The sequence below is a fragment of the Ochotona princeps genome, chromosome 8, assembly GCF_030435755.1.
Source record: "Ochotona princeps isolate mOchPri1 chromosome 8, mOchPri1.hap1, whole genome shotgun sequence".
NCBI classification, from domain to species: domain Eukaryota; kingdom Metazoa; phylum Chordata; class Mammalia; order Lagomorpha; family Ochotonidae; genus Ochotona; species Ochotona princeps.
In genome coordinates, this window is record NC_080839.1 from 82,789,113 (window position 1) to 82,816,768 (window position 27,656).

Genomic DNA, 27,656 nt, shown 5'->3' on the forward strand with positions numbered 1-27,656 from the left:
AGAGACTATTTGTCTTCATCCAATGGGCTAAAAGGTAAAGAATGCAAGGCTGAAGGTGCTGAAACAAAGCAAACTGCATTTGCATTGGCTGTGGTCAACTGAGTTATCCTCCTGCACTGGCACAGGTGAGCACAGGCACCTGTGAGACCCAGACACCTGGTTTGCAGAAACAACTGGAGTGAGAGCTGCAGGGTCATGAGCACCTGCAAAAAATGGAGACAATGCAAGAATACTGCTTGTCCTCTAGATGGCACTGTGTGACCCACCCACATACGAAGTTGGTTTTGACAGAACTGGTTACCAGAAAGAATAGTTTGGGAGGGAGGTGCACCAGGGGCCCTGGCCTCCTGCCAAATGCGTGAGTGGGGAGTGGCCTCGAGGCATGGTGTGCTGACGCCCTACTCAGGACATGACCCTGGGGACATGGTTTGCTGTGTACCTGTGGCGCTTCCCATAGGCCAGGTAGGCAGAGACCCAACCAGGCACTGGCTTGCCCACAAAACTTTCCCTTCTTCCTTCAGTAGTGATGGAAGGGATGGGTGGGCGTGTTCTCAGTTTGGTTTGATTTTTTTCTAAATTAATTTTCTTCTTCTTTTTTTACATGAGAGCATTTGCTTTTTAAACACTACAAATATTTTTCTTTTTTCTTCTTTGCAACTTGTTCAAAACTTTGTATCCACAGAGCTTGAGTGGACAGAGAAGCTATTGTCACAGCTGTTATTCTTGCAGCAGTCTTCATTTTGCACACAGCACCAAACAATACACAACCCTGATACCCTTTATGCCTGAGCTTCAGGTTCCCCTCTCCCACACTGCGAGAGTTTTGTTTCATCTTGATGAGCGGGATGCTGCAGCACGGGTGGCTGGATTATAGTTTCTGTGTTTCTTTTCCCAGTTTGTATCTGTTCTGCCACAAATATGTACTTCTGTCACTTTTCACTATATTTTGGTGCAAAGCCATTGCGGTCACTTGGGGAGTGAACCAGTGGATGGAAGATCTTTGTCTCTCCTTCTCTCTGTAAATCTGCCCTTTTTTTGTTTGTTTGTTTTTGCAGGACTCTTCCTTTTTCACAACGGCACCTAAAGCTGCAATAGAAGGACTGCTGGTTCATGTCTTTTATTATGAGTCCCACCAAACACGAATGGAATTCTTACGGCAATTGCCACTGAATTGTGTGTTTTGAATGTAGCCATTTTAATGGATATAAAGAGCTATATCATTTTTTTAAATTTACTTTTCCCTCATGACAAGTGTTAGAGTCACTGCTTGCCAAAATGTTAGATTTGCCAATCACCAGGGAAAGAATAACTCAGCTGAATATATAAAAAGAATCTAGATGGTCTTTATTTCAGGGAATCACGATCACAGGCTTCTCTTCCTGGTGTAGGAGAAAGACAGACGTTAAGGAGTGGGCTGCAGAGGAAGAAGAGCGTGGAAGAGATGGGGAAGGGGCCCTTTTAAACTCTCCTTGACACAGAAGCCGAGACAGGGGTCGCCTCGGCCCTTATTTGGTTGGGGGATATGGGTTTGTGTCCCTCATTGGTGCAACGGTGGTTTCACAGCCTGAGGAGCCCGCCAGAATTCCACCACCTGTTCTGGGTTTTGTTGGAGGCAAACTCTGCCCTTCTCCGGTTACCGTGGTAGCCATCAACAAGTATTTCTAAACAAGTATTTTTTTTAAAAAAAGATTTATTTATTTTTATTACAAGGTCAGATACACAGAGAGGAGAGATAGAGAGGAAGAACTTCCGTCTGATGTTTCACTCCCCAAGTGAGCGCAACGGCCGGTGCTGCGCCGATCCGAAGCCAGGAACCTGGAACCTCTTCCAGGTCTCCCACGTGGGTGCAGGGTCCCAAAGCACTGGACTGTCCTCGACTGCTTTCCTGGGCCACAAGCAGGGAGCTGGATGGGAAGTGGAGCTGCCGGGATCAGAACCGGCGCCCATATGGGATCCCGGGGCGTTCAAGGCAAGGACTTTGGCCACTAGGCCACAGTGCTGGGCCCTAAACAAGTATTTCTAAAAATTATTTTTTTGTGCTTATTTTCTACATGTATATCTTCTTTGGTGAGGTGTCTTTTCCTATTTTCACTTATTTTTATTAGTCTGTTTATCTTTTGATTGTTGAGCTTTAGGAAGAGCAGAAGAAGAAAACTGTAAATCTTTGAAAAAATAAGAAAATACACATATTTTAAAAGAATAAACTAGTGAGAGTTACCTATGCTGCCCACAGTTAAGCTTCTTCATTCTTAACACCTTCCCCCACCCCACCCCCTTTTTAAAAGGTTGACTCATTTTATTGGAAAGGATGGGAGAAACATATCTCCCATCCACGGGATCACTCCCCAGGTGGCTGCAACAGCCAGAGCTGAGCCGATCCAAAGCCAGGAGCCAGGAGACTCTTCAGGGTCTCCCATGCAGGCGCAGGGTCCCAAGGCTTTGGGGCTGTCCTCTGCTGCCTTCCCAGGCCACAAGCAGGGAGCTGAAGCAGTGCCCACTTGGGATCGCGGCGCGTGCAAGGTGAGGATTTAACCACTGAGTAATTGCGCCGGGCGCATCACCTTTCTCTCAAAATCAGGAACCAATACCAGGAATTCCACTTGTCTCTAGGCAGACGTGTCACTTGCCGCCCCCAGGTAGCCGGCAGCCGAGCCCGCCAAGACGCCAGGGAGGAACAGAGGCTTTCGGGAAATGTAGTCTTGGGCTCCCAGGGCGTCGCCTGCGCAGACCCGGGGGAAGGCTTTCCCGAGTTCCTCTTGCGCATGTGCTGCCCCGCCCACCCCGCCTTCCTCCCGGAAGCTCCACGTGTGGTGGGTTCCTCGGGTGGTCCACGCGGGTTCCCGAGCGCCCGGCGGAGCGGCGACGCCGAGGGTGGCGGCGGGCCAGGGCGCCCCGCGCCGGCCGCAGGTCCCGGAGGCGGCCCCGAGCTCAGCGGGCGAGGTGGGTGTCGGCAGGAGGCGCCCCGAGGGCGGGCGAGCCGCGCGGGCCGGGAGGCGGGCGAGCCCGGGACGCCGCTGCGCTTGGCCGGCCGGGGCTCCCCCGGGGGCGTGGGCTGCCCGAAGCCGAGTTGTAGAAAGGAACTTGTTGCTCTTCGCCTCAGCTGGGGGCCCATTTCTCAGAAGCAGGACTGACTGACGGCGCCTCAGAGAACGAGCGAGGGCTTCTGTAACCGCGCTTCCTACAGCTAGCTGCAAAACAGGATGCGGGTTTAAATTAAAGCCTAAAACTGATTCGGGGGCTGCAGTTCCTTGCGTCACCGAGTGAGCTGCAGTCTGCTTCCAGGTGTCTGTGGCTCCAAATGAAATGCTTCCGTTTTCAGCGACCTCGGGTCTGTCATGTAACAGTGTGTGAACGCGGGGTGCGCTGGAGCCGGAACAGCCCCTCTGTGGCACATCTCTGTTGTTGCGAACGAGACCCGGTCTTTTTTATCACTTAAATTTTAGTGTGATAGCGTAATACATCTTACTGCAATTAACAGCCACCCTTAGAATGTTACATTACATTCTTTTTACACTGTTTCGAAAATAAAGGTTTCCATTAACTTGATGATAACTTGTTTTTAATTACTCCAAGTAATAAGGTTCAGGCGTGCCGTCTGCGGTCCTCCTGCTCCTCCAAGGGAGACTTTGTGTCCTTTGGTGATCTGGCTTGGCACAGTGGAATCTCGGGGTAGCTGAAACGTTTCTCTCACTGTTCTGCCCACTCACCTTCTCTTCCAGGTGTATGATTCCAGGTTTTTCCACGTGTTTCTAAGAACAAAGAAAATGAACACATTTCCAGTAAGTTTGTTGTTTATCCCTTAGCCTATTTTACATTGTATTTCAGGAAGTTTATGGGACTTCATTAATTAGAATGGAAACAAGAATAATTCAGCCTCAGAGAAACATGCTTAAATCGGTCAGGTTGATGTGAGTATGAGACCTTGGAGCCATCTAAATGAAATGCCAAGGGTATTTTTATTTTGTAGTAAATGGACATTCTGTTACATGATTCTGATTGGCTTAAGGAAAGCATGCTACTTCTCATGGGTGCTGGGATCTGGCAACAGTCCGTGGGTCACACGGACAGGTACACAGTGTCACTCCTCTGCAGGGAGGGACTTGGTACTTGGTGCACAGCCAGTTTATGAAAGACTGAGGGTCGAGGGGAGTCAACCAGCAGACAGTGTGTTCTTCTGGCATGCTAGTAATAATTAAACAACCTGTGCATGAAAGAAGCTAGGAAAAATGCTTCGCTTTGATCTGTTATCAAAGCTTGAGAGTCAGGGAATTCCTGTGCCAGCAGCCAGTGGGCTTTTGATTTCCAACTGCTGCTGGACCTTTGTCCTGACTTCCTGAAGCTTTCTCACACAAGAATACAGCTGGTTACAGCTTTATTCCAGAGAGGGTCCCAGTTGTCCTCCAACACTTAGCTTAATTCTGTAAAATTTCACCAATAAATCATGGGTAAATGAAAGACTTTTCTCTTGCCCCTGCTGCACTTCAATTTTCCACTGTATGAAACTACTTTGTAGTTTTTTAGGAGGAAAAAATTTTTTTCTGATTAGTCTATGTCATGGCTTCTTGATGGATTCTTTTCCTTGCCCCCTGAATTTCGTCGCTGTTCTCTCAGACATGGTTTGTTCAAGTGCCCTGTTTCTCTGTTCTGCCCAGCGTGTCCTACTGTGTAGGTCTCCTTGAATGCCCTCTGAGGTCTGCCATGTCCATTTATTTCCCTTGCTTTTAGATTAATGTCAGCTCCTTACCGGATGCTGCTTTGTTACCTGAGGTGCAAAAGGCACCTTGGGCTCAGCAGTTAGGAAAATGAAAGTGTGACCCCTTGTGCTTCCGTTAGGTGCCTTAGGTGTTCCTACCAACAAACTTTGTCCCAGACCACCAGACAGGCTGCGCTGGCTGCAGTTTTAAACTGACCTGTCATCCACTCCTGCTGTTATTATTCATTTTTAAATTTTAATTCTGCGGCCTGTATGCATTGTGTAAAAATAAGAAGGATACTCAAAAACAGTACAGTAACTTTCAACACTGGATCTCAGCAAAAAGGCTGAGAAGTGGTGTCAGAAATGCAGCTCTGGCTCTGCAGAAATTCATTCCCTGTAAAGCTGTGCTGCTGCCGGAGGTGTGGTGACAGCCTTAGGAATCAGTTGGGCACATGTGAAGAGTCGAGAGAAAGGTGTGCAGAGTAGAAACAGGAAGCACAGAGTTTATAATTTGAACCTGTTGCTTGTGTATGTGTTGTGACAGCTGTGCCTGAGAGCGTGGGGACAAGGCAGGGTTTCGGGCCTCAGACCAGGAGCCTGAGGACTGCTCACTTTTCACGTTCACTTGTCACTTGTCACTTCCTTGATAGACAGTGATAGAATACTTTATTAATGTTGCAGGCAAGTTTGCACTCCCATAAAAGAACCCAGCATAACACAGTGCTATACTCTTTGCAGCCCTCAGGAGTTTATGTACTAACTGCATTAACCAAGACCTGCCCCAGGTGTTCTCTGACTGAAACTTCTGTCTGTGACTGGGTAAGGAAAGCACATACCAGCTTTGCAGGTGTTCCTGCAAATGGGCATACCTTTAGCTGTGACACCAAAGTCTAGTCAGTCAGTCTCTGTCCTGTGAAAGCGGGACAGCAGCCCAGCACCAGACTTGTTTGTGAGATTCCCAACAGTGCTTGTTCTGAGAAGTTATTTTTGTGGTGGCCATTTGGGGAGTGAACCAGTGAAGAGAAGACCCCTTTCTCTGTCTCCTCTGTGTAAAAATCTGCCTTCCAAATAAAAAAGTAAATATATGTTTAAACAAAGAGAGAGCTCCCATTTGCTCATTTAATGCACCAAAAAGTCTGCAGTGATCCCCAGCTAAGCTGAAGCTGGGAGCGCAGAACTTAATATAGGTCTCCCAGGCATCAGTTACTTTAGTCATCACTGCTGCCTTGTAGGGTTCACATGACCTGTATCCAAGGTCTCCTGTATGTCAGTGTTTTTGTCTATAATTTGGACTAAGACAGAATTGTATATTTTAACCCCCCCCCCCAAAAAAACATGTTGTCCCACTGTTAAGGATTGTTTTCTGTAATTTCAGCAAATTTCTTTAATGAAAATGGGAACAGTCGAGGTATACATCAGTCATAGCTATGATTATGAGCTACTGCTGGAGTTAATGGTTAAAAATAAACTGATAGGACCCAATGTGATGGCCTAGTGGCTGAATCTTTGCCTTGCACACGCCGGGATCCCATGTGGGTGCCAGTCCCCGTCCAACTCCATTCTTGTGGCTTGGGAAAGCAGTAGAGGACAGCCCAAACCTTGGGACTGTGTACCTGCATGGGAGACCCAGACGGAGGAGGCTCTGGCTTCCTGGCTTCAGCTTGGCTCGACTCTGGCCATTGCAGCCACTCGTAAAGTGAACCAATGGACGGAAGATCTTTCTCTGTCTCTCCTCTGTGTAGATCTGCCTTTCAATAAAAATAAGTCTTTGAAAACTAAAATAGTGAAAGTAAAAACTGATAAACTATCTGTAGCTTGGAATTGACCGTAAGTGTATTCGCGTCACCTGCAGCATTTTGTGTTTCCTCAGATGGAACTTGGTTTTTGTCACACTTCGTTTCCATCTTTCCCTTCACCATAGACTGGCTGTCATTAACTGACCTCCTTCATCCACTGGAAGAGCTCATGGGTATGGAGTCACACAGAAGTTGTCCTTTTGGTATTTGCTTATTCATAGAGCAGATTGTCTTTAAGGCTTATACATGTTTGAGTTGTCAAAATTTTCTTGCACTTTTAAACTCAGATTCCATTCTGGGTTGCTATTATTTGAATAAGAGTCTCCCCTGCAAAACTCAGGCTGGGTTTTAATTCCCATTTTGAGATGGTGAGGCTGTAGTGTTTGGAGGAAAAGTCCTGGAGGTGTGTAGGATTAGTTTATGAGACTGAATGTTGATGGCTTTCTGAGAGAGGACAGAGGTGACCCCTGAAGCACCATTTCGCCTTGGACTTTGCCAGTCAGGAGGCCATCACTCTTAGACCAGAATTGTAAGCTGAAACATCAGAATATGCCTCTTTTTTTTTTATAGTATTATGTTCTTAGAAACAAAAATGAAGAAATAGCACTTGATTTGTTAATATTTTCATGCTACCTTGGGTTGCGTCTATGTTTTTGTGGTGGATACTACTGTGAGCAAGCATGTGCAAACATCTGGTCACATCCTCGCTTTCACTCCTTTTGGGTGTATCCCCCCAAGAGTGGAGTTGCTAGATCAGATGATAATTGATCTGTAACTTTTAATGAATTTCCATACTGTCTTCCACATTGGTTTCACCATTTGCCACTCAGATGAGCTGTGTATTACAGCTTTAATTTCTTCACATGTTTGCCAACACTTTGGCTTTATTTTCTATAATGGACGTTGCAGTGGGTGTAGATCTTATTTTTCACTTGTATTTCCCTAATGACTGGTAATCTGAGTATCATGTGTCTCCAGGCCATTTGTGTGTGTGTTTTTTTTAAAGACTTATTTTATTTTTATTGGATAGTCAGATATTCAGAGAGAAGGAGAGAGAGAGGAAAATATTTATCCACTGATTCCCCAAGTGGCTGCAATGGCTGGAGCTACATCGGTCTGAAACCAGTAGCCTCTTCTGGGTCTCCCATGTGGGTGCAGGGTCCCAAGGCTTTGGGGCTGTCCTCGACTGCTTTCCAAGGCCACAAGCCGGGAGCTAGATGGGAGGCGGAGCTGTCCGGATTAGAACCAGAGTCCACATGGGATCCCAGTGCATGCAAAGCAAGGACTTTTAGTCACTAGGCTACCACGCTGGGCCCATTTATGTGTTTTTTAATGTCCCAGCGTGTCCAAGGTAGGGATGTTGGCGCTGGGCCCCAGGAAATGCCTTTCTCACTGTTCTGGAAACTGGATTGGTTTCCTCCAAGGCCTTTCTGTTTTGAAGACTGCCAGGTTCTCGCCATGTCCTCTCGCAGCCTTTTCCAACCCTGGTGTGTCTCTTAGACACAATCTTTGTGGATTGGGACAGAATATATGACCTTAGTTAACCCCAAATGGAATCTCAGAAATGAAAATAGCAGCATGGCAAATAGCACGCTGTCAGTGCTATGAAGGCAACACTAAAGCCTGACGCAGCAGCTCCTGCGTGAGTGATGATGGTCTCAAGGTTTCCACAACAGTGAACGGATCATGTCAGGATGATGTCACAACTATATACATGCACATGCTTAAAGACAAAGCTCCAAACAACATGAAATAAAAAGCACACAAGTAAATGGGAAGCTTATTTTTAAAGATGCAGTTACATTTGGACACTTTTTTTAGTTAGGATACAAAAAAAGTACACTGACGTGACCTGCTGAGCCATAAAAGTGAAATTTTGCACTAAGTTGTTGTACTACAATGGAAAAAAAGGAAGAAAAATGAAATCCATAAGACCCTCAAATATTTATAAGTAACACACTTTGAAATCTGTTCCCTATCCGACAGTGATGAGCTTGGTGTGTGGAGCCAGTAACACACATGGACTACTGACTGATGGTTAGTGCCTGAAGTTTTATTAACAGCATTAGACTTTTTATGCACAAATCGTCTAGTAGGCATCATGGAGAAAGGTTTTAGGAATTACGTTTCAATAGCAAGAGGGAGTCTCCTTTCCTTGATCTGCTAGTTCCCTTTTCCCTATTCTCATTCAAATGACATCTAATCAGTTGTTCTCATGCAAATGATATCCAATCAATTGCCCTACAGATCCCACTCAGAGCAGGAGGGGATACCATAGCAGAGCAGGAGGATAAAAGGAGTCCTGTATCCCTTGTCTCAGTGAGACCCCCAGAGGCCTCCCTAGTACTTTTGCTGCAGAAGCAGTGGACACTTCATTGGGGATTGTCAGAAAGAACACCCAGGTCCATGTCCCAACTGCCAAGGAAATCACTGGAAATTTGACTGCTCTGGAAGGCTGAGAACTCTGGGGTGAGGTATTTCCTATTGGATTTCCCACATGGGACTTAAGCATCCAAGGATACTCCTCACACCAGGAGCCCCAGGTAGTTCTCAGAATGCTGGATGCAGGAGAGCAGCTTTCTCTGTCCTTAGCTCTAGCTTTGGCACCCTCCAGAGGTTGTCAGTGTGCTCTTGGGTCCCACTTCAGGTCTTTATAGTTTTTCCTAGTGTCCAAAGCAGTTAATCTGCTATCTGTAAATCACCCTTCATTTTAATACATTATACTTAAAGTTCCCCCCAAAGATTCTAAGAAGGTGGAGGATTTCTCTGCACCCTTCACCTGTCGTGGAACAAAAAGAGTGTTACTTTAGTAATCCTCATTTATAAACATTCTTATCTGCAAGTTAACTAAAAATAAATCGGGTTTTTCCATTCTTTGAGGCAGATCCGCTGGGGATTCCATTTTCTCCAGGGGCAGGGTAGTATTCAAGGGAGTTGCTGCCCTTCCGAGGCCGGATGAGCCACAGGGGAAACCTATAGTTTTTCAGAGGAACTGTCAGGAAATTCTCAAGAAACAAGAGCACAACCCTTACCATGGGTTACTAGTGTTCCAGAGAACCATTCAGTTGTTTCCGGACAGGGATTTGTAAAGCCTTATCAGACAATGTAGAAAACTGTATGTCAGCAGGAATGTTAAAGTCTCCTTGAGGCAGATTTAAAAATTAAGTGTAAAAATGTGTAAAGATGGGCCCGTAATGTGGCCTAGCGGCTAAAGTCCTCGCCTTGAATGTGCCAGGATCCCATATGGGCGCTGGTTCTAATCCCGGCAGCTCCACTTCCCATCCAGCTCCCTGCTTGTGGCCTTTTGGATCGGCGCAGCACCAGTCGTTGTGGCCACTTGGGGAGTGAATCATTGGACGGAGGATCTTCCTCTCTGTTTCTCCTCCTCTCTGTATACCTGACTTTGCAATAAAAATAAAATCGCTCTTGGCTTTGGATCAGCTCAGCTCTGTCCTGTTGAGGCCATTCAGGGAGTAAACCACCAAGTGATAGATCTTCCTCTCTGTGTTTTCTTCTTTCTGTAAATCTGCTTTTCCAATAAAAATAAATATTAAATTTTTTTGAATTTATTTTTATTACAAAGTCAGATACACAGAGAGGAGTAGAGACAGAGAGGAAGGTCTTCCATGCGATGATTCACTCCCCAAGTGAGCACAACGGCTGGTGCTGCGCTGATCCAATGTCAGGAACCAGGAGCTTCTTCTGGGTCTCCCACGTGGGTGTAGGGTCCCAAGGCTTTGGGCCGTCCTCGACTGCTTTCCCAGGCCACAAGCAGGGAGCTTGATGGGAAGTGGGGCTGCCGGGATTAGAACCGGCACCCATATGGGATCCCGGGGCGTTCAAGGCGAGGACTTTAGCCGCTAGGCCACAGTGCAGGGCCCTAAAAATTTTTTTTTAAGGAAACGAAATTTCATCACGTCACTGTCTTCATTATGTTAGAGCAGTCTAGTGAACTTGTGTACTTTTAAAATTTTTCATTGATTGTCACAATATATGAACTTTTGTATTAACTTGTCAAGGAATTTGTAATACAAACTTTCAACTTATACTATGAACTTGCAATTGATTACAATATGGAGTGGTATTGCACTGCTTTACATAAAGTATATGGTAATTTCAAAAGAATGATTCTACTTATGATCCCCATTATTTATAGTATTGTTTTTGTATGTACTGAGTTGACATGTATCTTGAGCCTCCCACGTGTCATAATCCTGCCTTTGAACAGTCATATCTATTTAGAAGAAATTGAGCACATCAAATGTATAACCTTTTATGTTCCAGATGTTGACCTTTTTGGGGTCTTGGCTCATTCCTGGATAGCTTGGGTAGCATCTGGCATCGTTTTCTTTCACCCTGAAAAACTGCTTTTTGTATCCTTAAAGTATAGGTCTCCTGGTAATTTGTTCTCTTTTCTTCTGAAAAGTTTTTCTTACCTTGTTTTTTGGGGGTATTTCCATTGCATGTGGAATCATTGGTTGAAGGAAGTTTTCTCTCTATGCTTTGATTTCTGTTTAAATCAGCCATCGTCATGGGTTGTCCCTCAGTGTGACATGGGTTTTTTTCCCCCTTACTGTTTTAAGATCTCTTTGGGTTGTTTTGTGATTTGCCTTGAGTGCTTTGTATTTATCCTGAGTTGAAAATGTAAATCTAAATTGATGTCTTTCACCAATTTTGGGAAGGGTTTGCCTTTTTCTTTCTAAAAAAATTCTGTTTCTTTTTCCTTCTATAACTCCAATTACATGTGTGAAAGCATGTCAAGAAGTTTGTGGAGAGTAGAATTAGAAGGTAAGTTTATTTTGGATCAAAAAGTAAGGGGTCTTTGAACATGATGGAAAATGTGTACTGTGAAAAAATATATTTCAAGTTTGCTTTTGCATCAAGATAAACATCTTGTTACTAATTTAAGAGAGAGAGCTCCCATCTGCTGACGTACTGCCCAGATTTGTGCGATGACCAGGGGTTTACACAGGACCCAGGGCAGGACGGCCAAGGGTCCCAGATCTCATACATTCTCAGCAGACAGAGTGCTAGCAGGAAACAGACTTCCTGCTTCTGACTGTGGCTGCCTCGCTGGCCAGTTGTGGCTCGAGACATGTAGCAGCTCACTGGTCTCCATCGGTAGTTGTTTGTGGTCAAGCAGAGTGTGAACGGTGCCTTGCTGTGCCCATTCCTCATTTCATTTGTTCATCAGTATCAGTTCCTGAAAAACGTTTTTACTTCCTTGATGCCATTAGGTCTGTAATTGTTACTTAATTTCCTTGTATCCTATCTTTAAATGGGCTTTGTGTGATTATCTGGGTGATAAATGACCTGCCTAGCTTATACATACACTGTTAAGTTCAATAAAGCATGCATTGGTTCACTTGGTTTTCCATCCCCTGTGTCCTGATTCTTAGTGCGGTTGTCACACCTTGGGTCCAGGTCCCCATAGGAGGACCCCCACAGTAGCAATCTTTAGTTTAACTTTTTGTTTCTTTTCCAAGCTGCTGTTAATTCTTAAGGAAAGGTTCATTTTAGCTTCTGAATTTTTATATTATTATTGATTACTTTGCATCAGAAAGGCACCTTTACAGTGAGAAGGAGAGACAAAAAGATCTTCTAACCACTGGTTCCCTCCCCAGATGGCTGCAACAGCTGATCTGAAGTCAGGACCCTCCTCTGGAACACAAGGTACAGGGTCCCAAGGCTTTAGACCATCCTCTGCTACTTTTCTAGGCCAGAAGCAGTGAGCTGGATGAGGAGTAGCCAGGACACGAACCAGCACCCGTATGGGGTGTTGGCAAACACTTGGAGGTGGAGGATTAGCCAGTTGAGCCGACGGACTGGCCCCCATTTTCTGTATATTATAGCTCTAGAATTTCAGTTGTGCTTTTTTTCTAGTATACTTCCCTGCTAATGATCTTGATCTGTGACACATTATACAGTTATATGTTTATTTGAGAAGCATGGAGACACAGAGAGGAACTTCCATTCCCTGGTTCACTTCCCAAGCACCCACAAAGGCCTGACTGGGCTGAACCAAATCTGAGAGCCAAGAAGTCAGTCTGGGTTACCCATGTGGGTGTTAGGAACACAATTACTTGAATTATCACTGCTGTCTCCCAGGGTCCCTATTAGCAGGATACTGGAGCCAGGTGTTTAATAGGAACAGTCTGATTATGAGTGTTTACTTACTCCCATCTCCATCTACACAGCTCCATCAATACATACTTGAATGGGTATAGATAAAAATGAATTCATGGGAAATATGGATAGTAATATTATCAATAATCTTAATTGTTCTTAGTATTACTACACTTATCTGAGACTGATGATCTAGAAATAGCTACAATAATAGACCTTTTATGTAAATTATGCTGTGACTTAATAATGGATATAGTGTGTATGTTGGTACTTTTGAACAGAAGTGACTCCTTCTTAGACTACTGGTAAAGTGGAGTCACCTCTCATATCACTCCTGTGAAGAAGCTCTAATGCAAGTAAACATGTTAAAAAAACAAGTTCTGGTAAAAATTATAAAAGAAGAAAAATATGTTTTGACAAATATGTAAAAAAAATGTTTTGCAGAATTAAGAAAAAGAGTGTTACCGATAGATAAGTTATAACCAATTAGAAATAAGTAAGCATGTTTGTGAAAGTGAATGTAACCAATGGAAATACTTTGTAAACAAGTAATAACCAACCAAAAGTATTGTAAGCAACTAATGGCTTGACCCCCTGAATTGTATACAAACCCAGGCCTTGGTCCCAGTCACCTGAAGCCAACAGGCTCCCCCTAAAGCGGAGCCAAACCCCCTTGGGCTTCCACCCGAAGCCATCCGGCTCCCACCAGACCGGAGCCAATCTCTTGGGCTTCACAGAAGCTAGCAGGCTCCCACCAGACCAGAGCCAACGCCCAGCAGGCTTCTATGACAGATAAGCCAAGAGGCGCTCTCGTTGGCTTCCATCATCCTGTTTGGTGTGTGCTCGCCTGAATAAACGTCTGATTGCAAGCATACATTCTCTCGACTTGTGGCGTTTTTTTTTGAGTGACCGGGCTCGGTGTTTGCGACAGTGTTATCCTAGAATTCCAGTGTGGGGGACTCAGGCATCTTAACCATGTCTGGGCTGCTAGGCTAAATGCCCCACTGCAGCATGTTAAATTTATGTGCTCTTGGGCCCAGTGGCGTGGCCTAGCGGCTAAAGTCCTCACCTTGAACGCCCCGGGATCCCACATGGGCGCCGGTTCTAATCCCGGCAGCTCCACTTCCCATCCAGCTCCCTGCTTGTGGCCTGGAAAGCAGTTGAGCACGACCCAGTGCATTGGGATACTGCACCCGCTTGGGAGACCTGGAAGAGGTCCCAGGCTCCCGGCTTCGGATCGGCGCAGCACCGGCCCGTTGCGGCTCACTTGGGGAGTGAGTCATCGGACGGAAGATCTTCCTCTCTGTCTCTCTTCCTCTGTGTATATCTGGCTGTAATAAAATGAATAAATCTTTAAAAAAAAATTATGTGTTCTTTATAGTACTTGAAAATTAGAGCTTAACCATCATCTGCTACGTATAACATCTGGTTTTAACTTGGCTTATTAAAAATAATTTTTTTCCCTGGAGTTACAGGTCACCTCTTTCAGGTGCTGCTTTTTTTTTTTTTTTTTAACATTTATTTATTTGAAAAGCAGTGTGTGTGTGTGTGTGAGAGAGAGAGGGAGAAAGAGACAGAGACACCTTCTTCCTGCCTCTTTTCTCCCCAGACCTTAATGGTCTTAATCCCCAGGGCTGGCCCAGGCCAAATCCAAAAGCCTGGAACTCCACCTGAATATTCTGTATCAGTGGCAGGGGTGAGTACTTGACCACCCTCTGCTGTCTTCCGAAACACATGAGCAGGTTAGGATTAGGAGGAAGATGGACACAGCAGCAGCAACTCCAATATAGAGTGCCGGCATTCCAGTGGTAGCTCAGCTCACCACACTACCCTGTCCCTCCTGTTTTTACTTTTGTACTAATTGGGAGTTTTCTCTTAAATGCTATAAATTTCATGTTGCAGAGATTGTGGATAGGATTCTGTGGCTTCTTGACTGGCACTGTGGTATAACAAGCAAGGCTCCACCTGTGGCATCAGTACCCTGTATAGACATTGGTTGAAGTCCCAGCTGTTCTACTTTTGATCCAGCTCCTTGCTAATGGGCTTGGAAAGACAGTGGAGGATGGCTCACATCCCTGAACCTGTGTGGAAGACGTAGAAAAAAGCTCCAGGCTTCTGTCCTCAGATTGGCTTCGTTCAGCTCCAGCTTTTGCAGCCATTTGGGGAGGGAACCAGCAGATGAAAGAGCTGTGTTTCTCTTTCTTTCTCTGACTTTGCCTTTCAAATAAAGTAAATAGGTTTTTAATATATAATTAAACTTATATAATATAAAATGTATTTATATAGGATTTATTTCATATACAATATAATAAAGTTTATATAGTATAAAATATGATTTTATGTATTTTTATATATATACACACGCACACACAGAGTCTTCCATTGGAGTTACACAAAATAAAAGCAGGCAGTTTGGGCCTGTGTGCCACATTTAGCCCACTTCCTCTTTTTACATAGCCCTTGATCTCCATCACTAGTTTATTACCACTAATTACTCTGCTACCTATTACAAGTTTATATCAGCAAAACTGCAATCCTTTTCAGCAGTACCAAAGCAGAATAACAAAAATAAGGGTTGAGGATAAAGGAAAGAGAAAACTGTATTAGTCTCCCAATAGAAGAGAAAAATAGCCAACTGACATTTCCTCCTAAGGGTAGTTCTGCTTTTCAAGGAACCTGGAAGGCAGCTAGGGAAAGGAGATCAGGGCTAAATAGCCAGTTTCCAAAATTAGCTGCAAGCCCATTAACAGGATAGGTTTTGTTGTTGCTTGCCAATTTTGTTCTCCTTTTAAAGATTTATTATTATTATTTTTTAAAGATTTATTCGTTTTATTACAGCCAGATATACACAGAGGAGGAGAGACAGAGAGGAAGATCTTCCGTCCGATGATTCACTCCCCAAGTGAGCCGCAACGGGCCGGTGCTGCGCCGATCCGAAGCCGGGAGCCTGGGACCTCTTCCGGGTCTCCCAAGCGGGTGCAGTATCCCAATGCATTGGGTCGTGCTCAACTGCTTTCCAGGCCACAAGCAGGGAGCTGGATGGGAAGTGGAGCTGCCGGGATTAGAACCGGCGCCCATGTGGGATCCCGGGGCGTTCAAGGTGAGGACTTTAGCCGCTAGGCCACAGTGCTGGGCCCAAGATTTATTATTTTTATTGGAAAGTTAGATATACAGAGAGGAGAGACAGAGGAAGATCTTCTGTCTGTTGATTCACTCCCCAAGTGACTGCAGCAGCTAGAGTTGAGCCAGGAGCTTTTTAATTTTTATTTGAAAGCTTTACAGATGAGAGACGAAGAGAAAGCTCTTATATCTACTGGTTTACTCCCTAAATGTCCGCAGTGGCCAGAGTTGAATCAGTCCAGAGCCAGGACTGGGCCATCCTTTGTTGCTTTCCCAGTCCACAAGCAGAGAGCTGTATCCCAAAGTAGAGCAGCCAGACATGAACTTGTGTGTGTTTGGAGGTCTAGGGGCGTGGGGTGCTATGGCTTGCAGGTGGAGGATTAGCTAGTTGAACCACCATGCCAATGCCAACTGGAAATTTTTTTTTAATCTTGACATTCATTGCAGTTGAAAATCCTGTTGAAGGAGAATTGGTGGCTTGTTCTTAACATGGGTGGGGCATAATAGGATGTTCTGCATAGGTGAGTAGCTACAAAATATTTGGCTGGAATCTGTATTGTGTTAAAGGGTTCTAGTAGTTTGTTAACTCTAAGGGTGTCTGATTAATAAGGTTTGACATGCCCTCAGTCACCTCTACCCGTTACATAGCTCATTGCACCTTGTTTGCATTTGGAGACCTCAAAGTTTATGCTGAAGTACATTAATTTCTTGTGAGAATTAAAGCATTTAAGAACGTCTTCATACTCAAAATTTAGTTTACCACTATGAAATGATCCATTGAAATAGCTAAGAAATGAGCCATGAAGAACCGAGTTCAGGAATGTTTCAGCATGAGCTTCCATTTGTTTTCTGTACAGTCCTGTTACTGCCTGTGTCTCCCAGCAGTGACTGACGACACCCCTCTGGACACTGACGTCAGAATCTTGTCTCATCCTGTGTTTCGGTTTTCCATTTGAGTTTGGTCACATAGACATGGTGACCACATGTCTTTAGTCTCTTGCACGTCCAAGGGTGCCTAACTCAAGGACCCCAGCATAAGTCACACTATGCATAGATTTTCCATGGTATCCCAAGCCTTAAAGTGAATGAAGGTACTTCTGGCAGATTGGACATTCCAAAAATGAAGAGATTACACCCTAGAGATTCACAAAGCTTATGATTGGTAGGATTACACTGGATCTCTGGGTTTATAGTTCTCACTGGCTATACAAAGTTTTTAGCTTCTGTATGTTTTTTGACCCCACTTCTCACTGAAGTCTACATTTACTTGTGTGTCATGTCTCTTGATACCACCCCACACCTCATAGGCTCTCCATTGCTTTCAGTTGAGATCCTGCGTTAAAGTCTTATCCTCAGCTAGATGAGAATAGATGAAATCTCATTTGCTTCATAACTTAAAACCTAAAAGCCTGAGTGTTTATGTGTATATACAGAGAGAGATCTGTTCACTGGTTCATGTTCCAAATGTCTTCAACAATAAGGTAGGCCAGCAGTAACTAGGAGCCCAGAACTCTGTCCAGGTCTCCCATGCGGGTGGGAGGTATCCAAGCACGGCAGCCATCGTCTGTTGCCTCCAGGATGCTTTGGTAAGAATCTGGAGTAAGGGCAGCAGAGCTGGGACTTGAATTGGCTTCTTGATTCTTGACGTGAGCATCCCAAGTAGCAGCTAAGTCAGCTGCACCACAGTGGCTGCCCCTGCTTTGTGTCATTTCTTGATTTTGGATTTAACTTCCTATCCCACAAATCTTCTAAACTGTCAAACAGCTGTGTGTTAAGACCCTTAAATTGCCAACTTCGTAATTCCATCTCCATGTGACGTCCAAAAGCTTGGCTAGATTTTCAGTCTGTGCTGTGTCTCAGGGAAAGTTTGGAAGCAATGAGCCCTTTTTAGGAAACTTGCCAGTCAGTTAGGTAACCATTTTTGGTGCTTTGCAAAAAAGTAAAAGAAAAAAATGGTAAGGATGGGTACAACAAGGAGTATATTTGGAGGTTAGAACTGCTTGAATGATCAGGTTTGACTATTTCACACGATCAGATGATGTTAAACTTTTTGACCTATCAAATGTATTAAGTGAAACAACCTACTGCATCATTGTTGTAATTTTGAGTTTGTTAATTTTTTTTTAATAGCAGGGAGTGAGCTGTAATATTTTTACTTATTTTTCCCCCCATGGAGATGCTGATTGTTCCCTTACGCTTTGTTTTTTAATGATTTAATGATTTATTTATTTATTTGGGAGGCAGAGTTACAGTGAGAGGCCTTTCACCTGCTGGCTCATTCCCCAGGTGGCATGAACAGCTGGAGTTGGGCTGGTCTGGAGCCCCAAACTTCCAAGTCTCTGTGGCTGAGGGGCTGTTCTCTCAGGGTTTTGCTGTTTTTCCCTTTTAGACAAGTCTACAGGGTAGACCAGATTCTCCTTAAGGCCGGGATTTTGTCATGAAATATGGATAGTTGTAGATATATAAATGGGAACTCTGTTGTACTGTTTTGAGAACTTAAAAAGGAACGTAAAGGCAAGATACTTGGATTATGTCTCACCATTTAGGGCACAAAGTAAGCTGCAGCTTATGTGAGACAAGTAGAAGGAATTCACAGTCTTGCTTTGTGTGACCCAGAGCTAATGCCCTTGAAAATGCCATTGCAGGTCTTGGTGTCGTTTGAGGATGTGCTTGTGGACTTCACGCAGGAGGAGTGGCAGGGCTTGAACAGCGTGCAGAGGACCCTGTACAGGGATGTGATGCTGGAGACCTACAGCAGCCTGCTGTCCTTGGGTGAGAGAAGCGCTCGGGATCTGTCAAGGGGAGTGCTTCTTTGTGATACATACACAGACTTTGTGTAATGGTTAATGTTGTTTAGGTGTGAGATTAAAATCTATGGAGAATGTGTCAGTGCTGCAGAAAAAATGTCCAAGTTGGCCTTTTCATTCAACAGCTCTTGAAGCCACAGTTGTTCTTCACAAGACCTGACTTAGCAGTGTGGCAAAGTTCTACGTTATTTCCCATTCGCAGGGTTCTGCATTACCAAACCTGAGGTTATCTTCAAGTTGGAGCAAGGACTAGAACCATGGACGATAGAAGAAGCCTTAAACTGGAGCCTCCCAGGTCAGTCAGAGCACCCAGGGAGGGAAGGGATAGCTCCCCAGGAAAACCTTGCTGGGCTGTCTTCACCAGTTCTCCAAAGGACAGCTCATGAAGTATATGGCCTATAAGGAAGCTTGTTGATGTGTCCGTTCATCTTCTTGGGCTTGCTTTGGCTTGGTTTTATGTTGATTACAACTTCTCTCTTTTTTTTTTAAAGATTTATTTTTATTACAAAGTCAGATATACAGAGAGGAAGATCTTCCGTCCGATGACTTACTCCCCAAGTGAGCCGCAACGGGCCGGTGCTGCGCCGATCCGAAGCCAGGAACCGGGAACCTCTTCCGGGTCTCCCACGCGGGTGCAGGGTCCCAATGCATTGGGCCGTCCTCAACTGCTTTCCAGGCCAGAAGCAGGGAGCTGGATGGGAAGTGGAGCTGCCGGGATTAGAACCGGTGCCCTTATGGGATCCCGGGGTGTTCAAGGCGAGGACTTTAGCCGCTAGGCCACGCCGCCGGGCCCAACCTCTCTTTTTTTATTTACACCAAAATCCAACTCCTAGCTATCTGCTCTTAAACTTTTTTTCTTGCTTATGTATATTCTATAAATTCTTTTTCTCCATTTTTATACTCTGTTTTCCCCCATACATTTATTAATGTATTAATCTTTTCAATGCTTGTTAATTGAGCATCTCATAAGCACTGGTCTTTTTATACTCATAGGAATAATGAAACAAATGTGTTACCTTTTATAAGGCTTTCAGTCTCTTAGATTGAAAACAGACACATGAGATAGTGAAGTATGAATAATAGGGTTTAGATGAGAAAATGGAAAAATGTGTTCTTAAAAGAAGGAAAACCAGCTTTAGAGAGGTCTTTTTACTTTGGCTTAGCTTAATTTTGAGACAGCTGGGTCCGGCGCAATAGCATAGTGGTTACAGTCCTCACCATGCACACACCGGGATCCCATATGGTCGCTGGTTCTAATCCCAGCGGCCCTGTTTCCCATCAAGTTCCCTGCATGTGACCTGGGAAAGCAGTCAAGGACGGCCCAAAGCTTTGGGACCCTGCACCTGCATGGGAGACCCAGAAGAGCTCTTGGCTCCTGGCTTCAGATTGGCTCAACTCCAGCCATTGCGGTCACTTGGGGAGTGAACCATTGGATGGAAGATCCTCCTCTCTGTCTCTCTGTGTATCTGCCTTTCCAATAAAAATAAATCTTAAAAAAAAAATTTTTTTTGAGATAACAGTTTTCCAAAACTTGCTGAGTGATCTCCTAGGAAGTTTTTAGGAAGAGGAAAGACTTGAAGGAACAAACCTCCTCTATGATGATGTCAGTAGACATGAAGCTTAGGACACCTGCATAACAGCGTGGAAAGCGATGGTCATAGGTTTGGGAAAGGACAAGGAGATGATGAGAGCTGAGGCCACATGAACCAATAACTTCATGTTGAAGGGCTCCGGTGTGTTTTGAAGTGAAATTGAGTTGACATTATCCTTTTTTTCCTTATCAGAGTCATTCTAAAACAACCCACATAAAAAATGTACATACCACTTGAGCTTTCATGAAACTTATAGAGGAGATGACTGAATTCAACATGGAAAACAAAACGGAGTTCTTCAGAAACAGTAAAGGGTCAAGCGGAAGTGTGTGCACCAGGAAATGTGGTGCAAATGCCAGGCTGTTGATCTTAGAAGTGAGGAAAATATTTTTCTGTGATGGAGTACACATACAAGTCTGGGTTGTAGAGCCAAATCCTTGAGATCAACAGGAAGAGAAATTGTCCATGGCAGACTATAAGGTTATTTTATTTTATTTTAAATATTTTAATTTTATTTGCAGAGACAGGTAGGTGTTCCATCTGCAGGTTTACTCCTCAGTTGTCTGCAGCAGCCAGCGCTGGACCAGGTCGACGTCTCGAGCCAGAGCCCCAAGTCCTTGAGCCATCAGTTGCTGCCTCCTGTGTGCATTGTAGCAGGAAGCTGGATACTAGGCAATCCAGTGAGAGATTCAGGGGTCCCAAGTGGCTTCTTAACTGCTGAGCCAGTTACCCACCCACCCTGTTAAGTTTGAAAGAATCAAAATGTATCTGATTTATTTAGCAGGGTGTGAGAAGGTGTCTTCAGGTGGTGTGGGAAAGAAAAGATTATGTTAGAAATGCCTCATAGGTTCTTATAGCCACTGTCTTAGGAAGAGTAAAAGTCATATAGACACAGGTGCCAATCCAGTTCCTAAATGGTGCTGCTGCTTGAGGAACAAGGAAATGTCTCTCTGCTTACCTGCAAGTCTCTCATCTGTGAACACTTTGCTGTCCTCAAAACTGAAATTTTGGGGTCAGTTTTCCATCACTCTGGGTTAAACTATTATTTTCAATGCCAGCATCCCAAATCAGAGCTCCAGTTAGAGTCCTGGCTACTGTACTTCACATCAGTTCCCTGCTGATGTTCCTGGGTAAGCAGCAAAAGATTGCTAAATTACTTGCCTCCCATGTGGGATGTTTGGATTGAGTTCCAGGCTCAGCCCCAGCCTTTGTAGCCGTGTGGATTATGCACTGGCACATAGAAGATCTTTCCTCACAGTCTCTGTCACTCTCTCCACCTTCCAAATAAATAAATCTTATTTTAAAAAGCAGAAAGGTCAGCAGAGAAACATAAATGAAATTATAAGAGAAAACTAGGTAACAAAGAGTAGGAGATGAATAGCTTTCAATGCTGCAACAAGCAGTAGGCCAGTGTTTTGACTAGAGAGAAACCATGTATTCATCATATCATAAATTATTGTATTGACATTTCAAAATTTTAATGCAGAATAGAAACTTCCTAGCTTTTACATGTACATTCCAGGAAAAAAATGTTTATGTATGGTTAATAGATTTTTTTTCCTCCCACTTCAGTTGCCAAGAAAATTGATGTAATTAAAGCCAGCAAGAAAAATCAAGATGGGCATTTGAGGCAAGTTGTAACCACAGACAACATCTCATCAATTAAGAACAGAGTTGAATTAAGGAAAACCCTTAATTTAAGGCTAAATCGTGTTGTAAAGAATGGAAGTTATCAAGGAATGATGCCTGAGGCATTTAATATATATCAAAAGGGACTTCTCCCTAATGACCCTGTAGAGGTGAGTGGTGCCCAGAGTGTAATAGCTAGGAAATCACTCCAACGTCTGGAGCACCAAAGTCAATGTAATCAGATTCAGGCATTGCAGTGGGATTTTGGATGCAGTGGACAAGACAAAGCCTGCAGCAGAGAGGAAGTGTCCTTTATATGCAAGAGGGTTCATGTGAAAGAGACTTCCTGTGCAAATAATCAACATGTGACAACCTGTGATAAATCAGTTCTCATTGCTGATGGGACAGCTCTAATAGGAAAACAAACTCAATGTAAAAAGGTTAACCTCTGTAAACGTCAGATAACACATGAAAGAAAGAGCCCATATGAATGTGAATGTGGGAAAACATTTATGTTCAAGTCATACTTCATTCGGCATCAAAAATCTCATGCAGGCAAGAAAGCATATGAAAGTCAGCAGAGTACTCACCCAGGGAGAAAACTTCATGACTGTGGAAAAGCTGTCTGTTCACAAGTAGCCCTCACAATTCATCAGGGATTTCACACGAGAAAAAAATGTTACCAATGTAGCACCTGTGGGATGGCCTTTTATAAGAAGTTAACCCTCCGGAGGCACAGAGTAAGTCATATAGGAAGGGAGCTTTATGAATGTAGTGAATGTGGAAAAGGTTTTCACCAGAAGTCAGTGCTCACTTTCCATCAGAGAATTCATGCAGGGGGAGTATGTTATAAATTTAATGAGTATAGAAAAGCCTGTTACCCAAAGTTACGCCCTGGGACACGTAAGAGGACCCATGCAGATGAGAAAATATATACATGTGAAGAATGTGGGAAAGGTTTCTATCCTGAGTCAGCTCTGGTTGTACATCAGAGAACTCACACAGAAGAAAAACCTTACGAGTGTGAAGACTGTGGGAAAATCTTTGATCTCCCATCAGTCCTCGCCATACATCAGAGAACTCACACTGGGGAAAAGCCTTTCAAATGTAGTGAGTGTGGAAGACTTTTTAGTAGGAAAGGTGACCTCAGTATTCATGAGAGGACTCACACAGGGGAAAAAGCTTATGAGTGTAAAGCTTGTGGGAGACCTTTTTACCGGAAGTCACACCTCATCGAACATCACAGAAGCCACACGGGAGAAAAGCCTTACCAATGTAACGCATGTGGGAAAGCTTTCATTCGAAAGTCACATCTGAAAAGGCATCAGACAACTCAAACAGGAAAACCTTATGAATGTGATAAATGTGGAGAAACCTTTTGTCAAAAGTCACATTTTAAGACTCATCAGAAAGTTCACACATCCAAGTATATTCATGAATGTGAAGAATGTGGGCAGCCCTATTCCAAGAGGTCACACCTCAAGAGGCATCAGGCTATTCACAGAAGAAAAGCTAAGAGCAAAGCGAATAATGGAAACCTTCTGTTAATGTACAATGAGCTGCAAGAAACCGCAACAAAGTCACACGAATGAGATGCTCTGTGAAGAATGTGGGTAGACTTCCCAGTTGTCACAACTGTAGCAGGCACAAGGGAACTTTGCAAAGACCCTCTTGCATGTTGGACCCTGGCTAAATGTTCTTCATATTCTTCTGTTTTGCCATCCTTCTTTTACTGTGGCTGGTGCCATTTAAATGAACTGTGCTTTCACAGGTGAATTTTGGGGACAAGTAAACATCTAGTCCATAGTATTAACTTCTTTGAAACACTGTCATTTGCTAAGTTGCTGTTTGGCGTGGCTGTGTCCATTCCTTCCCACACACAGCTTTAATACAAATGAGCTATCTGATCACAGTTGCATTCCACATCGTGTGCCAGCCTTAATGCTGCACATCCAATCTTTTGTGTTCTGTTCCAGATGAGGAATGTCTCTCGTAACCCCTGATTGTCTCATTCTCATGCGGGTAAAGAGCTGCCTGCGCTGGCAAGAGTCGCTGTGGATGAGGTGAAGAGTGCAGCGAGCAGTGTTCTGAGAGCCTGAATAGCAGCAGTTGTGTGGCTGATACTGTGCTTGTGTTTCTGTGTTCTTTGCTTACACTGTAGAGGTGGATTACTCCTGCTTATAATAGAGTGCTGACTTGACTGAGTTCATGTGACCTGGATGGTTTCAGTAAACTGTTTGCTGAAATAGTATATATTATATATATATATATATATATATATATATATATATATATATATAATTTAAAATATATATAGTGTGGGATGTCTTATCCTTTATTAATTTAGTACTTAATTTAGGTTTTATTGACTAGATTTGCATTCAGTTTAACTCTCACCAAGGTGACCTGGCCATTTCTAGTAAGGCAGTGGCAAATGCTGTAGCTATACCAGCTAATGGGCCACCACCTCCTCTCTGTTGTCTACTGTCTACTGGGTGCAGCTCCACTGACCATGACACGCAAACTCCAAGAATCAGACTCCAAATTTCCAAATATGTGTATTTTTATGGAAAAACGGCCAAAATAGTGCAGTCATTCCAGACAAGAGCTTAATATAAGTAGGGAAACACCTTTCTAGGGAGTGAGAGCGAAGTCTATCAATGAATGTGTCACTTTGATGGCTGTAAATCAGTTTTAAATATCTACTTCATAACTCGGTTTTATCATATGCAAAGTTAAATTAATCAAAGGAGTAGACAAACCCACTGTTAGTGGGAGTCCCTTAAAGCAAGTCAGTAACAAATTGAGAGGACTTGAGTATTTCCTGCAAATAAAATATTCAACTTCAGGATGAACACTGTTGCCATATTGACTCCTAGGAGTGCCATTTCTTGCTGTACTTCATAAACCAAACTTTGGGAGACACCGGTATTGACAAAAGGATGACTCATCAGTAATATTGCTCTGAACCGCCTCTCCTGTGGACTCAGTGAAGAGGTTTACATAGGGACAGAAGGTGGGGATTTGCTATAAAAGTGTTAAACTTTTTAGGGCTTCATTTATTTAAAGTCATAGTTAGAGGAAGACATACGGAGGTATCTTCTGTCCATTGGCTCACTCCCCTGATGGCCACAACAGCAGGTGCTGGGCCGGGCTGAAACCAGGGGCTTTCTCTGGGTTTCCCACATGGGGCCCAAATACTTGAACCATCCACTGCTTTTTCCAGGCCACTAACATGGAGCTGGTGGAGAAGTAAGAGCAGCCAGAACATGAAATTGCCACCCACGTGGGATGATTGCTTCATAGGTGGCAGCTCTGAAAGTGAAACTCATACATCCCACATGGTGGCAAGAACCCAGTTATTTGAGTCAACACCTGCTGTTTCCAGGTTTCTGTGTCAAAAAGGAGATGCAGTCAGGAATTGACCAGGGACTTACAGGTCTTAGCTTGTAACTTCTCAAGTTTCTCTAAGTTTATGATTTGAATGGCAGAAAAACAGAGGTCCTTTCATGATTTACCAAATGTCCACAGCAGTTGATGATGGTCCATGCCAAGCCAGGAAACTGGGTTGCTAGGGACTGAAGTACCTGAGCCGTTAACAGCTGGACTGTGTCCCTGCCTAGTGGGCTGGATTGCAGCACTTTGCTGTGCGATGCAAAGTAAGCATTGTACTAGACATTTCTGCCCTGTCCACGTGAACTTTATGAACTAGCCCCATTTAATGTATATTTTACATTTGCAACAAATTTCCTTTTTTCGTTTTATGTTTCTTTATAATCTTTCTTTGTTACTTAGGGTACAAAGGGTCAAAGGCTACAGGAAAGTGGGTAATACCATTGTTTTCACACAATATTCTTTTTTTCCCTGTGTCTGGTGTCAGGGAAGAAATACAGGAAAAAGCCCCACCCAGCCTCCCTTCCATCCCAGGTCCCCTATGTGAGCTGCGCTCCAAGGGTTCTACTCAAGCAGTTTTTGTTTTTTTTAAAGATTTATTTATTTTTATTACAAAGATATACAGAGAGGAAGATCTTCCATCTGATGATTCACTCCCCAACTGAGCCGCAACGGCCGGTGCTGTGCCGATCCAAAGCCAGGAACCAGGACCTCTTCCGGGCCCCCCATGGATGCAGGGTCCCAAAGCATGGGGCTGTCCTCGACTGCTTTCCCAGGCCACAAGCAGGGAACTGGATGGGAAGTGGAGCTGCCTGGATTAGAACTGGCACCCATATGGGATCCCGGGGCATTCACGGCGAGGACTTTAGCTGCTAGGCCACGCAGCCAGGCCCAAGCAGTTTTGATAGTTCAAATGTTCTGAATTACTGCCAGTCTCGCAGTTCCAAGCGCAATAAAGTCTTTTCAGAATCTACTGGCTGACATAGTCCCTTAATGGTTGGATGGTTGGAAATTTCTTTTTTTTTTTTTTTGTATTGTTGATAATCTTTACATAGTTAATTACAGTTAAAAAAAAAAAGGTTCAGGGGGTATACGGAAGTGGGTAATACTATTGTGTCCATATTGTTTCCATCTGAGGTAAAGGGGGATATAGAGGGAGAATCCCCACCCGGTTTCCCACCCACCCCAAGTCCCGGATGTGGGGCATGCTCTGAGATATTTGCTCAAGTGGTTTTAATAGTTCTGGAAATTTCCTTTTAAGTATTATTTATCCAAGCAACAAAAATACCAAGCACTAAATATGTAAGAGGTATAATGTTTAGTATTTTTAACCTATTCCTATTGGAGTGAGCAGATATGAGTAATTTATATTGCTTAAACAAGCTAATACTTACCTAGGGTGTTCTTTTAAGCTTAATAGAAAGGTAATGACTTGGAATAAAAGCCAGAATGGAGACAAGGTCTCATCAGTTTTAGCTTCTCTAGACTTTTGCACTGGGACAAAGTTGCTCCCACTACAGTTCATTTTGCACTGACTTGGTTTTCTCACATATACGTATTAAATTACTGAAGGGGTGAAAATAGTGAAATCACCTGTGATCACAGTGAATTGCAACTGCATCCTGTGTTGCCATCAGCAGTTCTGTGAGAGGAGCAGCTGCTCTTAGGAGTCTGATACCTGGTGAAGGGACATTACCCACTTGAGGGAACCTTCTTTAATACAGCAGCCACTTGTTCCCACAAATCTGCCTGTATTCGTGACCTGAGTTCTGCCTGGTCCTCCACTTCTGGCCAAGGCCCAGTGGACCTAAGCATGTACTTGTTGCGGCCAGCTGGGCTGGTAACGTGGACATGGCGAAGGATCTGGGGATGAGGCACCGACACAGAGACCTGGGATGGTGGAAATGTCTCCGGCCTCTCTCAAGGTCTGCTTTTATTGCCTCCACTCTTGACCTTTCACCTAGTTCTTGTTTACGCTTTGCCCCACACCCTCATTAGCAGAATATTGGCTACAGCTGAGTTCCATTAGACCAGGTGCCTTCAGCCCCAAGCCCATTGCCTGTAGTGCTCAGCTTAGCGAGTGCTAACCAACTCCTTAGCCCACAACATGCACTGAAGCCCCTGACCCCTGAGATATACTATGTTTGGTCTCCTACATCATTTCAAGGCCCAGGGCAAAGCCCCCCTCTCCACACTGGACCCCTAAGTTGCTTTGGAAACAACAGGAGTCCCCTTGGGAACTGACACATGGTAGGCAGGGACTGCCAGATCTCCAGGACTCTACTAACTGAACCCACAGGGCTCCAGGCAGTGCTGAGGGGCCACAGCATCCATTCTCAGAAGCTTCATTTGCAGATGACATAGCTATGCGGCTCCACACCAATTACTCCAAGGGAACTCTGTACATCTTCCCATGGAGCTGCCCACTAGGTGCTTGGGACATGGAAGTGACAGGTTAGGGTAAGATCTATGGGTGATGGTCAGGGCGTAGGGTAGG

At 44.2% G+C, this 27,656-nt stretch overlaps 1 protein-coding gene across 4 annotated transcripts; it reads left to right on the top strand.

Annotated features, from left to right (window-relative positions):
• Nucleotides 1-3,413: 3,413 nt before the first annotated feature.
• Nucleotides 3,414-23,921, top strand: LOC101527635 (zinc finger protein ZFP2-like). 4 transcript variants are annotated; one of them, XM_058668330.1, is made up of 4 exons: nt 3,414-3,779; nt 18,384-18,510; nt 18,748-18,840; nt 21,710-23,921. In XM_058668330.1, exons 1-4 carry the CDS (start codon nt 3,765-3,767, stop codon nt 23,356-23,358), a joined length of 1,884 nt encoding a protein of 627 aa, XP_058524313.1. In that variant the 5' UTR covers nt 3,414-3,764; the 3' UTR covers nt 23,359-23,921. The 4 variants fall into 4 exon arrangements, with proteins under 4 accessions (XP_058524313.1, XP_058524314.1, XP_058524315.1 ...); XM_058668331.1 differs by lacking the exon at nt 3,414-3,779 and adding an exon at nt 10,552-11,280; XM_058668332.1 differs by lacking the exon at nt 3,414-3,779 and adding an exon at nt 15,785-16,259.
• Nucleotides 23,922-27,656: the final 3,735 nt, after the last annotated feature.